The sequence below is a fragment of the Argentina silus genome (genome assembly GCF_951799395.1).
Source record: "Argentina silus genome assembly, chromosome: 19".
In the NCBI taxonomy this organism is placed as follows: domain Eukaryota; kingdom Metazoa; phylum Chordata; class Actinopteri; order Argentiniformes; family Argentinidae; genus Argentina; species Argentina silus.
Genome location: NC_139673.1, coordinates 1,458,640 through 1,473,639, shown reverse-complemented (window position 1 = coordinate 1,473,639; position 15,000 = coordinate 1,458,640). Strand labels below are relative to the sequence as shown.

Sequence of the window (15,000 nt, the reverse complement as noted above, 5' to 3'; positions counted from 1 at the left end):
TACCTTTGCTATAAATTACCAGTGTATTATATATTACATAAACTCACTGTCCTTTTCTAAACTCCATACACACACAGATATTACAGATGCAAGACACAATGCACGCTTTCTGCAATGACGAAACACCTTCAACAAAACAATTTCTAAATCCTATGAATCTAAATCTAAATCTATCCGTCATTCAAGTATATAGGCTCACCACGGGGGAGAGATCTGTGAGATATCTGCCTGATTTCCCCCAACAAATAGACTCTGTGGACACGTCAGAGTCTCTCACTCATAGACAAGGATGATGAGAAAATCAGACTATATTGGATGAGACAGGATCGGATCCCTATTCTCCTCAGGCAGCCCGGGTCTCTGCAGATTATCAACAGCGATTTCACACTCCATAGAACTCTCATTTGGCCCACTGCACTACCACTGCCACCGCCCGCACAGTCCCTTTGAAAGCACCTACAATGCAGTGTGTGTGTGTGTCTGTGTCTGTGTGTCTGTGTGTGTGTGTGTGTGTGTGTGTGTGTGTGTGTGTGTGTGTGTGTGTGTGCGTGTGTGTGTGTGTGTGTGTGTATGTGTGTGTGTGGAGGGTGAATGGGGGCAAGTTGAGAGTTTGCCTTGGAGGAGGAGATGAATGATTGAACCAGATCGAAAGTCGAGGGGATATTATGGAGCAGTCGTGGAAGCAGAGAGGGAGGAGAGAGGGTGCCCTGTTCCCTAGAGTCGAGAGAGAGAGAGAGAGAGAGAGAGAGAGAGAGAGAGACAGAGACAGAGACAGAGAGAGAGAGAGAGACAGAGACAGAGACAGAGAGAGAGAGAGAGAGACAGAGAGAGAGAGAGAGAGACAGAGAGAGAGAGAAGAGAGAGAGAGAGAGACAGAGAGAGAGAGAGAGACAGAGACAGAGAGACAGAGACAGAGAGAGAGAGAAGAGAGAGAGAGAGAGAGGAGTTGAGAGAGGAGGATATGGGTCCATCTACAAAGGGGGAGAGAGGGGAGGAGGAGCACCACTGAGTTGGTTGGCAGGAGGATGAATGAATGGATTTGCGAGAGGAGGACATGGATGGAATAGTAAGAGGAGCTCCTCCTGCCTCCTGGGGGCACGGAGGAGTTCATGCAGATGTGATCCTGATGGATCTGAGGAGAAGAGGGGAGACATTAGGATGCAACACCGGCCTCTGGCTCTCGGGCCTGCAGGGCCACAGGGGGGAGCAGCGCAGTTCAATTATGACACATTAATCTACCAAAATGCTTTGAATAACAATAGTGGAGGTACAGTATCACCACTTCAAGTAATACACCACCGCCGCTTTGTAATAAAAGGATCCCTTGTATTTAATTCACAGGAATTAAATACAAGGGATCTACTAATAGAATGTACTGCAGCCGTCAATGACACAGTAACTCTTCCGTTTATTCATCAGGAAAACAACGGTTCTACCTTTTTCCCCCTATGGCCTCTCCATCAGGGGAGGCTGGTGGAGGTTGAAATCGGAGGACGGGGCTCATTGTAATGCACAGGTGGGTGACAAACACACGTGTTTGATGCCGTTCCTCGTTCCGTTCCGTGCATTACAGAGAGCCCCGTCCTCCGACGTCTACCTCCACCAGGCTCCCCTGCTCTGGTAAAGGGTCTGCGTCCTGCATGATGAACTGTCTGCGCCGCGCTGTAAGTCACCACCCTGTCTTAAGCCATGTTTTTCATTTCCAACATGTACAGTACAGTCCGTTCTGCTCGTTTGACTTTATTGATTATTAAATTGTATCCCTCTAATCTCTCCATGTGAAACTTCACTTAGCACCACAGTAAAACTCCCTCCGCGGGGGGAGAAATTCCTTTGGCCCGAGAAATTAGAGTCAAAGTGCTTTCATCTCTGCTTTGCCAGGACGTTGTAAAAAAAAAAGAAATACCTCAACAATCCACCGTCTCCCGTCTCGCCGCGGTTGTTATCGTAGCAAAGACATTATCTGAATGTGCCCAGTAGCACGAGTTAGCATCCCAATAATAAAACGCTAGCCTGACTGCCTGATCCACGGTCCCTTGTGCCACAGTGGCTGTTATCGGAGCAAAGACATCAGCTGAATGTGGCCAGTAGCATGAGTTAGCATCCCCGGAATAAAAAGCCAGTTCTGACTGACTGACTGGGGGTTTTCTTTACCCACTGATCCAAACAGTAATTGTGTGGCTTCGGGAGAGGAAGAACAGAGGGGAAGGGAACGTCTGAATGCTTAGACTCCATTAAGCTGTAACTTAAACCATCCGGTGGAATGTCTCTCGGTTCTAAAATGATTTGGCTCCAGCGGTCACAATTGGCAGTTGTTACGGCCGGGCCTACGCTGTGTGGATATTGAGACGGAGAGTGCTCTGCCTTCTACGAGCGGCACTTTCCTCTCCCTGCCAACCACATCCTCGTTTTTCATCGTGTTTAAACATCGAAAAGTGCAAACATCTAACTATTAATTGTCACTGGAAAAGGTGATACAGAACAGCAAGTGAAAATAGACGTGAGCGTGATCTGTTTGGTGTGAAACGGAGGAAAGTGGCATGATTAGATGCAAAAGTGTTGTTAATTTGACACGTTTTTTTTACATCCTGACACATTGATGCATTTGTTGTCTGTGACTCTAATTCAAGGCTGACACAGAAAGAGCGTTAACAAATGTGAAATGAGGCATGAACACAGTGCAAGCTGGACAAATTAGCATTTCGAACTAAACTTAGACAGGACTAACAAGGCATTGTTCTAAATTGGACAACACTCAAATTGCCCATGATTGGGCTCTGTGAATATAGAGAATGACCATTTTAAAATTGGCTCTCTGTAATTCCATGGTTTTAGGGCCATAACACAGTATGAGGCAGAACCCAGCAGGGGTATACAGCTGTGCAGCAAGACCTGTTTGTGTACACATGCATCATAACTCCCATAAGTAACTCAAGTTGATATTCACAGCATAAATGTGCCTTTTGGAGGAGTGCAGTAAGAACTTGTGACAAACACAAACATGGGGGCGGGGGGGGTGCTTGCATGGCAAAAAAAATCACTGTTTAAAATTGTTTGTTTGAATTACAGAATTGTCTTACATCTAGCAGAATTGTCTTACATCTAGCAGCAGGGAGTGGGAGGAGCTCCTGTGACGCTCATTAGCCTTTGATTGGGACCTTGATTCAGGATTCAGGCAACGAGACGAGGCCATCCCTGCCCACTACAACCATCCCTGCCTCAGTAATGTGATTGTATCGGAGGCTATCGTGTCAGAGACTCTCAGGATGATACAGCGTAACGTCGTAAAGGGAGAACCATGCCTTGGGGCAACGTTGGAGGAAACAGTGAACAGTGAACAGTAAACAGGTCTTGTTTCTCGCATCATTAACATGCTTTACTTTTACCTTAATTAAGCCTGCAATGGAAGAGTCATATCACCCAGAATGTCATTCGAATCACATTAGCGACATCCAAACAGCAACATCACCACAGGGGGAAATAAGAACAGAAGATATATGGAGGGGGATAGTATGAAGTCTAACCCGGCAGCACAGCAAACGCCATCAATTGTGCTTAAATGCTGACCTGAATGCATGTAAATATATGCTGCCGCCTAGTAGATCAGCAGAGGCGGTCCGTCTCCACATTTCACTGTGAGTAATGATAAGAAACAGGAGGAGGGCAAAGACTTGAGGGGGGGATCCACAAGACAGATGAGAGAGGCAAGAGAAGAGGAGGAATGGAAAGAGAGGGAAGGTAAGAGGAGGAATGGAAAGCTTACGCTGTGTTGCATTGTCCTCCAGACAATCCTCTGGGAGCAGCAGAAAAACAGAAGAACAGGAATTTTATTGAAAAAAAAAGAGAGAACGAGAGAGAGAGAGAGAGAGAGAGAGAGGGAGAGAGAGAGAGAGAGAGAGAGAGAGAGAGAGAGAGACATAAAACATATACCATGAGCGGAACGTGATATAAATGCATTAGTCAGGAAACCAACAGTCACCACAGCATCTGATAAATAGTCCTGCTGAGATATTAAATCCCCTGCCTCCTCTCACGTGATATTAAAATGGCGCCTTCAATCTAAATGCGTTATAACAATCTCCCTGCGTTGTCAGGGAAGGGGGCTAATGTTACACTAATTGAATGAGAAAGCTGGATTTCTCCAGGAGTGGTAACTCATTGGTCTCAGCCTGGCAACCATATTAAAAATGCACTCTTAAACCATCGAGAGAAAGTTTCAAGTTCTCTTTTCCCATAAATCTCTGAATGCTCTCACCAAATGTTAGGCACTAGAGCCTTGGCACTAGAGCCTTAACACTTGACCCTGTAGATCTGAAAGGATTGGATTGGTATAAGCAACGTTACACCGTAATAACTCTGTCTTGCCCATCTGATTCTGATACTGCATATTAGATATTTCCACTGTATTGAATGCACCAATCTAATCCGTTCAGATCTACAGCAGCGCCTGGTGCGTAGGTTGTAGGGTCTAGGGGTGAAATTCAGCAGGAAAGTGTGCTTGAGATGAGAGTATTAGAAGTGCACACTCCGAACTCCCCTGTAGCATCAGGGTGGACTGACGGTTTAGGACCGTTCACACAGACGTGACCCAGAGAAGGCTGCCAGGACCACCGAGACTTCACCTCCAACCCTCAGTAGAAGGAGAGATCTTCAGAGTGGGTTTTACTCAGCTGCCTCTGTCAGCACTGTGTGCCATGGAGATCGTAGAAATCAATGGCATTCCGTTCCGCAATGCGTTTCTATGTACAGTACCAGTCAAAAGTTTGGACACACCTTCTCATTCAATGTTTTTTCTTTATTTTTGTATTATTTTCTACATTGTAGATTAATATTGAAGACATCAAAACTATGAAGGAACACACGTGGAATTATGTAGTAAACAAAACAAACCAGAATATGTTTTATATTTTAGATTCTTCAAAGTAGCCACCTTTTGCTTTGATGACAGCTTTGCACACTCTTGGCAAGGTGTGTCCAAACTTTTGACTGGTACTGTATATTCCAATGAGCCTACATTCCGATGTCTACCTCCACCAGCCTCCCTCGGTACACAGAGCCCAGATTGCTCTCCCAGGGCTGAATCAATCCTAACTTGAGTTACGGTTTGCCAACTGTAAATTCAACATTCTTCGAAATTCCCCATTGGCGCCAATGCATGCTGTAGGCAGAAAGTCCAAGGTGCGTGTGAGAACCCTCCTTACCAGTCTGTCCAGGCTGGTGCCGGCTGCGGTGGTCGGTCTCTCCTCAGGACTGTAGGGCCTGAAGCGGGCATTGAACATGTCGGAGATACCGCGGGCAGACCTGCCCATCCCAGAGGGCTTTGGTTGGCCGCATCCTTGAAAAACCTGCAATTACCCAGAGAAATAGGCCCAATTACCGCGCTGCAGAGAAGGCAACAATTACTGTAACATACCCTGGCTGGAGAGAGGGAGAGAGAGAGAGAGAGAGAGAGAGAGAGAGAGAGGGAGAGAGAGAGAGAGAGGAGATAACAATGGTGCTCATTACTGCGGGGAACTTGTACTGTACTGTACATACCAAAGATTCCTGTTAAAACAGTCTAAAGAGACTCTGTCTCTTCAGCGAGATGAAACACCTCATAGGAAATGAAAACATTAGTTAAACTGCGAATGACACATTTTTGTGGGTGGATATAAACGCCTCGACGCCTCTACTGATACTGTGCCATCGTGGACGCGGTTCTCTGTGAAAGGCTCTCCTCTGCTTCTCAAAAGAAACAAACAACCCCAAACAAACAGAACGCCAGACGGAATTAGCGAGAGTGACGATGCTGAACTTGCTGTCTTTTTGCAGAATACTGAGTGAGAGAGAGAGAGAGAGAGAGAGAGAGGCTACACTGTGGTTGCTTCTCCGTCTTCTTTAAACCTTGGACTTTGACCACAAAAAAATATAGCGGTCTTTTCCCATAGGCTTGTAGTGGCCTACAGTACGACACCATCCCTCACCTGTCTGTATGCTGATACCTCCCCCTCACCTGTCTGTATGCTGTCCCCTCCCCCTCACCTGTCTGTGTGCTGTCCCCTCCCCCTCACCTGTCTGTGTGCTGGCCCCTCCCTCACCTGTCTGTGTGCTGTCCCCCCCCCCCCCTCACCTGTCTGTGTGCTGGCCCCTCCCTCACCTGTCTGTGCTGGCCCCTCCCTCACCTGTCTGTGCTGGCCCCTCCCTCACCTGTCTGTGCACGTCCCTGGTGGCTCAGATGATGATGGAGGACTTTAATGTGCTGCATGGCTCTCCTGACAAGAAGCTGTCTGTTCACCGACGCCTGCCTATTCCTCACAATGATTACAATGCTGCTGTTCTGCACGCCATGTAAGCCAGGTGATCTCCACAGCCGTGTGCTCTGGGATATAGCCAAACAAACCTGTTTCAATGCCGCATTCATCTGCCGATAGATTCAACCCAGCCCCGATGATTGTGTAAGGGGGACAAAATGTAGAGACACATTGATGTGGGACAGGATTGCAATCTCAGAACAATTTTTCAGTCTAGTGCAGAGCCATCTCTTTCAGATGTGGGCCCGGAGACAAAGCTACAATTTGGTGGGCTCTTTGTAAAACCCAGTGGTTTGCAGTAAGAGATGGAGAGGCAAAATGACATGTATTTCACTCTGACCTTGATGTGCGTCTCTGTCGGGGAAATGGGCTGAGGTCTCACCAGAGGGGCAATGCACAAAACCCAACACCAGAAAAAAAAAGAATAAAACATGGTTCTTGGACCTGCTTGAAGCACACTCATGTCCTGTTACATACTGACACCACGATTTGTGGTTTTGTATTTTTCTCTCCATACAGGGTTTGAACAACCAATTCCAATGCAGGATTAACGATCCTTAACAAAAAGAAATTTTATGAAACCCAAAGAAATGTTGCCTTTTTATGAAACCCACATCAAGTACACCCTCAACCTTGATCCTTGACCTCTCTTTCTCTGTCTCTATCTCTCTATCTCTATCTCTCTCGTATGCTATTCAGGTCAGCTACAGAAGGTTTCTTTCAGACAAAGGATGAAAATGTCTTTGTGAAGTGCTAGTCTGGGCCTCCATTGTTGCCTCCGCAGTCGATTATCAGCTTAAAAGAGTTTCGAGAAAAAGTTAAAAAAATCTAAAGAATCTTCAAAGAGTTTCAAGGCTTCTTCACAAACTAATTCTATAATAATCTTCAGAAATACTCAACATACCAATGCTAGCTGGATCATCCAAGAATTTAATTATTTCACAACTGTACACAAAGGACTGTACCTTGGCTGAGACCTGCATGCTGTTCTCTTGCATGGTCATGATGGCCTCAGAGATCTTGACGTCGATCGGCTCCATGACGGCCTCGATGTTGAAGGGTCCCTCCAGCCTGTCGGCCACCAGCAGCATCGCATCTGTCACAACACAGAGGGGACAGGCTACATCAGCTCAGACACACACACACACACACACACACACACACACACACACACACACACACACACACACACACACACACACATACATTGGCAACACACACACACACATACATGCACGCGTGCACACATACACATACATACACGTGCACGCACACACATGCATACACACACCCACGCACACACACACGCACATACATACATACATATATATATACAAATATACAACGACGACACGTGCATACAAACACAGCTATGATTTCAAAATGTTTTTTTTGTTTGGCCACAGAATTTACACGCCATTACATCATCATCAGAGAGAACGGAGCTTTGAGGTTGCAAGCATTGTAAGCAGGATCAGGAGATAAACATCTCCATGCCAATACATAGAATGATGCACAGTGCATTCGGAAAGTATTCAGACCCCTTCACTTTTTCCACATTTTGTTATGTTACAGCTTTATTCTAAAATGGATTAAAATCATTTTTTCCCCGTCATCAATCTACACACAATACCCCATAATGACAAAGCCAAAACAGGTTTGTAGAAATGTTTGCTAATTTATTTTTTTTAAAAAGTTACAAAACTGAAATATCACAAACATTTCTAAAAACCTGTTTTGGCTTTGTCACAAAATGTGGAAGAAGTTAAGGGGTCTGAATACTTTCCGAATGCACTGCATGTAACAGGGACAACATCGAGCGGGAATTTAAAATTCAACAGCCTTCTGCTTAGCACTAACAAGTAACGCAGATTGTCAATCGCTCTGTACACAAATTGCTCTCCATTATGGTAGTTGAGAGAATGGAAATCATCTCGCAGATGTGAATGACAAACTCTAAATATAATATAATTGCGAGGTTATAGACGAAGATGACAAACTGATAATTGAGATTGAGTTTCATTGTCGTCCATTTTGTTTGCCTGACATTCCAGAGTTCATAGAGCAAGCACATTCCATGCCAATTTTTCTCTGTTTTTCAAATGTTAATTGCTCATCAAAAAGGTTGTACACCAGTCAATATTTCGCTGTCGTATTAACTTGCCTTCAATGGATCTTGATTGTGTTCATTAGAGACACCAGCCAGACTTCTATTCCCCACTATCGACCCTGTCTTATGGCCATGTGACCTGACAGATGCAGAACTTCATATCTGTTCTGGTACTGGTAAGGACCCCTAAGTCGCTTTAGTTTGAATCAATCAATCAATGAAGTTTATTTGTATAGCGCTTTTTACATAGACAAATGTCACAAAGTGCTTCACAACTAAAACAATACTAAACAATATAAGCCATGAATACAATACAAACAATATGATCTAGCACCAAATCATCGACCCCCAGGAGTAAGCCAAGGACAATCTCCCTCAGAGGAAGAGCCCTTGAGAGCAACCACACTCCAGGAGGACCCATCATCCTCTGGCTGATCAGGTGCTGAAGAGGAAACTAATGTGGAATGTGGTGTGGTGAAAGTTTTGAGAGCCCATCTATCCAAGAGATTAGCCTGAGACCATACAGTACAGCTCCTCCCTCTGTGTGAAGCTGGGGTGTAGTTTGAGGAGTTGGAGAGTAACTTCTAAAGGGCAGGACAGTAGGAGTAGTCTACTGTCCCTACAGTACATCAGAGACAAGGGCCAAATGATTGTGGATGAGTCCTGGCAACGGTCGATACAGAAGATGGATGACACACAGATCTTAGCCTTTCGTTTTCATTAAAACAATGTGTTATTAATCTGTGTTCATACAGAACCTATTACTCCGGACAGGATGGCACTATTGATCGTCCTGGCTTGGGAAAAAGTCAGGGGTAAAAAAAAAAGTATTTGATCTTTTCATTAGGGTTCTGTCTTGTCTCTCTCTCTCTCTCTCTCTCTCTCTCTCTCTCTCACTGCAACATATCAGAAGAGCCGTGGGTGCTGGGTGGAGAGAAGGGAGAGAGGGAGCGAGGGAGAGGGAGAGAGGGAGAGTGGAAGAGAGGGAGAGAGGGAGAGTGGGAGAGAGGGAGAGAGGGAGAGTGGAGCCAATGTGTTTCATTACAGTGAAGAGAGAATGTGAAGCCCAAGTAAAGAGTGTGGACTGGAGTGTCAATTAGTGGGAAGAAATGGAAGATGTATCAGCTGAACTAAGATGAACAACCTCAGGGCGGAGAAACTAGAAGAACCATTTGAAACCAGAGCTTGTTGGAGGAGTGTTATGTCACGCCTTGCTTATTACAGACGTAGAGGACTTTCGTTTACTGCTCTGTACAGTACAGTACATTCATGTTACCGTTGTACGACACGCAGTAAAAATGTACTTAGCATCGTTGTTTTACACCTCTATGGACTGTGATCATGAAAACTACTCAGTTCTATGGAATAAAAAAGTAGCCTAATTACTATGTAACGGAATATTAATACAATGTTGTTACAGGAGTCATTACAGTCGCAGAACAGTATACACCAGGGGAGGCTGGTGGAGGTTGAAATGGGAGGACGGGCTAGTTGTAATGCACGGAATGGAATGCGGAATGGGATCAAACACGTGTGTAGTGTAACCTCATGTAAAACGTCACCCGATACTCCTGCTTATCAGCTATAAAAAGTATTCTTGTGCTTTTATAGAAATGTTTGTGTTTAGACTGCTGCAGTGGCCCCATGGAGCATGATGCAGCTTGTGGGTAGAGCTGCTGTTCTGCTCCCCTCTCCTGCCTGTCTGTCTGCCGGGGTCTGTTAGAGCCCCTCTCCTGCCTGCCTGTCTGTCTGCCGGGGTCTGATAGAGCCTCTCTCCTGCATGCCTGTCTGCCGGGGTCTGTTAGAGCCTCTCTCCTGCCTGTCTGTCTGCCGGGGTCTGTTAGAGCCTCTCTCCTGCCTGCCTGTCTGTCTGCCGGGGTCTGTTAGAGCCTCTCTCCTGCCTGCCTGTCTGCCGGGGTCTGTTAGAGCCCCTCTCCTGCCTGCCTGCCTGTCTGCCGGGGTCTGTTAGAGCCTCTCTCCTGCCTGCCTGTCTGCCGGGGTCTGTTAGAGCCCCTCTCCTGCCTGCCTGCCTGTCTGCCGGGGTCTGTTAGAGCCTCTCTCCTGCCTGCCTGCCTGTCTGCCGGGGTCTGTTAGAGCCTCTCTCCTGCCTGCCTGTCTGCCGGGGTCTGTTAGAGCCTCTCTCCTGCCTGCCTGTCTGTCTGCCGGGGTCTGTTAGAGCCTCTCTCCTGCCTGCCTGTCTGCCGGGGTCTGTTAGAGCCTCTCTCCTGCCTGCCTGTCTGCCGGGGTCTGTTAGAGCCCCTCTCCTGCCTGCCTGTCTGCCGGGGTCTGTTAGAGCCTCTCTCCTGCCTGCCTGTCTGCCGGGGTCTGTTAGAGCCTCTCTCCTGCCTGCCTGTCTGCCGGGGTCTGTTAGAGCCCCTCTCCTGCCTGCCTGTCTGCCGGGGTCTGTTAGAGCCCCTCTCCTGCCTGCCTGTCTGCTGGGGTCTGTTAGAGCCTCTCTCCTGCCTGCCTGCCTGTCTGCCGGGGTCCGTTAGAGCCTCTGCCTTTGAAGAGCACTTCTGTTTGTTTACACTGGAGCCTCAAATTGGGCGTGATGCTTGGTTAGAATTCCATCAGGAGCCGGTAGGAGGTCAGACCCGAGGGCCAACCTGAGCTCTGTGAACTCTTCAGTGTGTGTCTATCTGCGTGTGTGTGTGTGTGTGTGTGTGTGTGTGTGTGTGTGTGTGTGCGTGTGTGCGTGTGTGTGTGTGTGTGTGTGTGTGTTTGAGTAGTCTACAGCTCTGACGACAAGGCCTCTGAGGAAGCCTGTTTAGCCAGAAAAGCAGCCATCTTCTGTCTCGTCAGTCATTCCATATAAACAGTGACGCGAACAACGTATCAATCCTCAATTGAGTTCCGACTACCTATTTTTCATTTAGCCCAATGAATATTTTATGGAGACAGAGTACGGGGCAGCCGCAACAAATTGCAAATTGAGAGGTTATTCCTCTACGCTTAAATAACTTTTGCCAGGGAAGTCACATTTGGAAACATTCTAACGGAAAAATGGTAGGTTGCTGATGAAAGGTGTTCTAATGAGAAACCGGCTGTTTCCATAAATCACTGAGCTCAGGAAGGCAAGAGGAGCTTGAATTACGCCGCCTACACAGACGGGGCTGCTGGGTAGTCAGTACCGCACCGGAGCGTGGCTGGGAAGGGAAAGGGAGATGTTACACTCTCTTCATGATCTTACCACAAATATGACTATTATCTAGACTTTATGAAGTGGAACAGTTGGGTTCAATAACCAAACAGGATTATATCTAATATAAGGCACACGCGGGCAGATTAAGCCAAATCTAGGACTAAATCACAGTTTCATTGGAGTATTTCCCTTGAAAATGCTTTTTGTCTGTGTCCAGCAGACCTGGAAGGTCCACCACTACAACAGCACGTTGGATATAGGAGCCAGAAGGCAGCCAGGACAGGGTCACAGCATGGTACAGATGACAGATCCTGACTGAGACACACACACACACACACACACACACACACACACACACACACACACACACACACACGCACACATACACGCACACATACACGCACACACACACGCACATACACGCACACACACACACACACACACACACACACACACACACACACACACACACACACACACACACACAGACTAGGGGGCCATATAACCACATAAACACATTGGATTGATGCATTTAATCTCCCAGGGAGAGGTACAGCTCCCAACCACTGCTACGAACCGTTTGACATTTGTTTGCATATTTCTCTCTTATTCAGTGGGCTGGAATCTGGTTATTAGAATCCATCACAGAGTTAAATTCCTGTAGTTTATGAGGTCTTAAAAGCTATTTTCCGACCTCCTGTCTGGATTTTCTGTGCGCTGCCACTTGTGGATGAGATTCATAGCAGCGGAGAAGGAGAAAAGTAATTTGACCATGCTGACATTCTTTATTATGGCAGAAAGAAAGGCAGAAAGACCTGGCAACATCGGGGATCGTAACTTACAATACAGAGCCTTTAACCACAGTACACATTTTAGATTGAATTTTCAAAGACGAATTCATGAAGCCTTAAGTGTGGAAAAACGATTAAAAAAGGAAACTGTAGCTCCAGTGTTGTCACTGAAAAATAAAATGCTCCTTGTTAAGCACCCGCGCCTCTCATCTGACATTAGACCATCTACAAAACCATTGCTATACTTCAAGCTCGTCAAAGATACGACACAGTTACCATAACAGAGTAACCTACAGTAGCCAAGCCACTGCTACACTTCAAGCTCGTCAAAGATACGACACAGTTACCATAACAGAGTAACCTACAGTAGCCAAGCCACTGCACTCGCTTTCAAAATGGCTGCATAATAAGGAAAATGGCTTTGCTGACACACTGACGTTTGGAGTGAGAGTAAAAGGAGGCCTTTGTGAGGAGGCAGCGGACACTGGGATCCTGTTCTGCCGTATTTGCTTTAGTTGGACTTAATCAGCGTCCTAGTCGCAGGAACACTAATAGTCGCTGTTGAAATTCAACTGGACGGCCGTGTCAACAGGCAGTGGAAGGTATGCATTGGCACTGGACAGGGAGAGACGTTGGTGTAGCTAACTGTGAAGGAACAAATTAGCTTTTCATGTGCATAACCTTTAAAGTGCAGTGCAACGGGAAGCCATTGATTATCAACTAAAAACCTGAGGGGGAAATGTTTCTCTGAACGCCCGAAATCTGAAATTCGTTAAAGTGAAGTTAAGGTCAAGAGCAGAGAGAGAAAAAAATGATAAGAAAACCTTTGAAAAATCTACATCGAAGCGGTTAAATATTCACTGTGACAAAGCTGCTTAATTCTGAGGATTGAATCCCTGTGGTTTGAATCCCAATGGTTCTGATTACAGTTTTTTGCCGTAAAGAAAAGTCGGTGGGTTATTTGCAGACTGCTGAGCCAGTCAGCAGTGGTTTTATCCCTTCAGTAACAACACCTCCAGACGCAGGATCCAGGCTTTCAACGCCCAGCGTACGAGCATAACAAGCACGTGGAAAGCTTGTTTGTTGTTGGTCTGTGAGTTATGTTAAAATACGTGTGGGAGGATGTTGGATGCCTGTAGGAATAATTAGTTGAAATTATTCCATAATTACAGCGGCATCTTAATGAGTCAATCCGACCAGTCATTCTGAGGAACGGCAAGAAGGATTTCATACACTGTGTGTCTGTCACGGGTTTTAAACTCCTCCTGTCACAGCTGAGATAAATCGATTTACATGCGATTCTGACTTCAACGTTAGTCCTTAAAAAGGGCAAAGGAGAAAGCAAGGAGGGAATGAAAGCTCTCTGACAGCCGCCACGTAACAAAGACGTGGATGACGTGGATGACGTGGATGACAAATCCAATCAAAGTCAACCTTCACCGTTCAGGAAGATGAGGTGCTGTTGAGCAGCAACAATGTCAATGACAAATCATCTGTTTAAAATACATGTTTTACCCATGACACACGGCACACGACAACATACATATTTTAAGTTACCTGCGCAGGCCGTCAAAAAAGATATGTCTGCAAAGATACTTTAATTGCTGTAAAATATTTCCTACTCAGCCAATTAACTCAGGCCTCCATTCGAGAGAGCGGGAGAGGAAGATGACTTCACTTACAGTAATCTTTTGTTTCCACAATGAAAGCTTCAGGGGGAAGCGTTGCGAGAGGACTCTATTCTGGCATGTCCTAATTGGACCGCTGGTTTCACAGTGTGTGATTGGAAGTCCATAGAACCGCTAGAGAACTATTTCTCAAGCCGACGCCATGGGAATGGAACCTTGGCCCTGAGACACTTTTACATCAGCACTTAACTGCAGCAGCCTCTGTCTGTGTGGAGCGAAGCTGATTGCATCTTTTCAGAAAACGCTCCTTCGCTACCCCGATGTGTTTGTTTGCATCAGTGTCTCAATGTCACCGGAGCGACTTCACAAACAGGACGGGAGTTTCAGTTCCTCCTCTTCGCGTGACTCAAAGCCTTTCACACTTGGAAACCGGATTGTTTGCCATCATTTCTGTATGTTTTACAAATTGAGTTCACATCCAGTATTCAGATCTTACTGTGGCATGTACACACACACACACACACTCACACACTCACACACACACACACGTATACACTCACCGAACACTTTATTAGGAACACTATACTAATACTGGGTAGGGCCTCCCTTTATTAGAACACTATGCTAATACTGGGTAGGGCCTCCCTTTATTACAACACTATACTAATACTGGGTAATACTCCCTTTATTAGAACACTATACTAATACTGGGTAGGGCCTCCCTTTATTAGAACACTATGCTAATACTGGGTAGGGCCTCCCTTTATTACAACACTATACTAATACTGGGTAGGGCCTCCCTTTATTAGAACACTATACTAATACTGGGTAGGGCCTCCCTTTATTAGAACACTATACTAATACTGGGTAGGGCCTCCCTTTATTAGAACACTATACTAATACTGGGTAGGGCCTCCCTTTATTAGAACACTATACTAATACTGGGTAGGGCCTCCCTTTATTAGGAACACTATACTAATACTGGGTAGGGCCTCCCTTTGCTCTCAAAACAGCCTCAATTCTTTGTGGCATTGATTCC

At 46.1% G+C, this 15,000-nt stretch overlaps 1 protein-coding gene across 1 annotated transcript in view; it reads right to left on the bottom strand.

Annotated features, from left to right (window-relative positions):
* LOC310819946 (glypican-6-like) overlaps positions 1 to 15,000 on the bottom strand; it is a gene marked incomplete at its 5' end in the record, with an annotated part of 111,055 nt that overhangs the window by 14,373 nt on the left and 81,682 nt on the right. The window contains 2 exons of the mRNA XM_083691380.1: positions 5,202 to 5,345; positions 7,256 to 7,386. Coding sequence (XP_083547506.1) covers positions 5,202 to 5,345; positions 7,256 to 7,386 — 275 coding nt within the window. The remainder of the gene's footprint in view (positions 1 to 5,201; positions 5,346 to 7,255; positions 7,387 to 15,000) is intronic.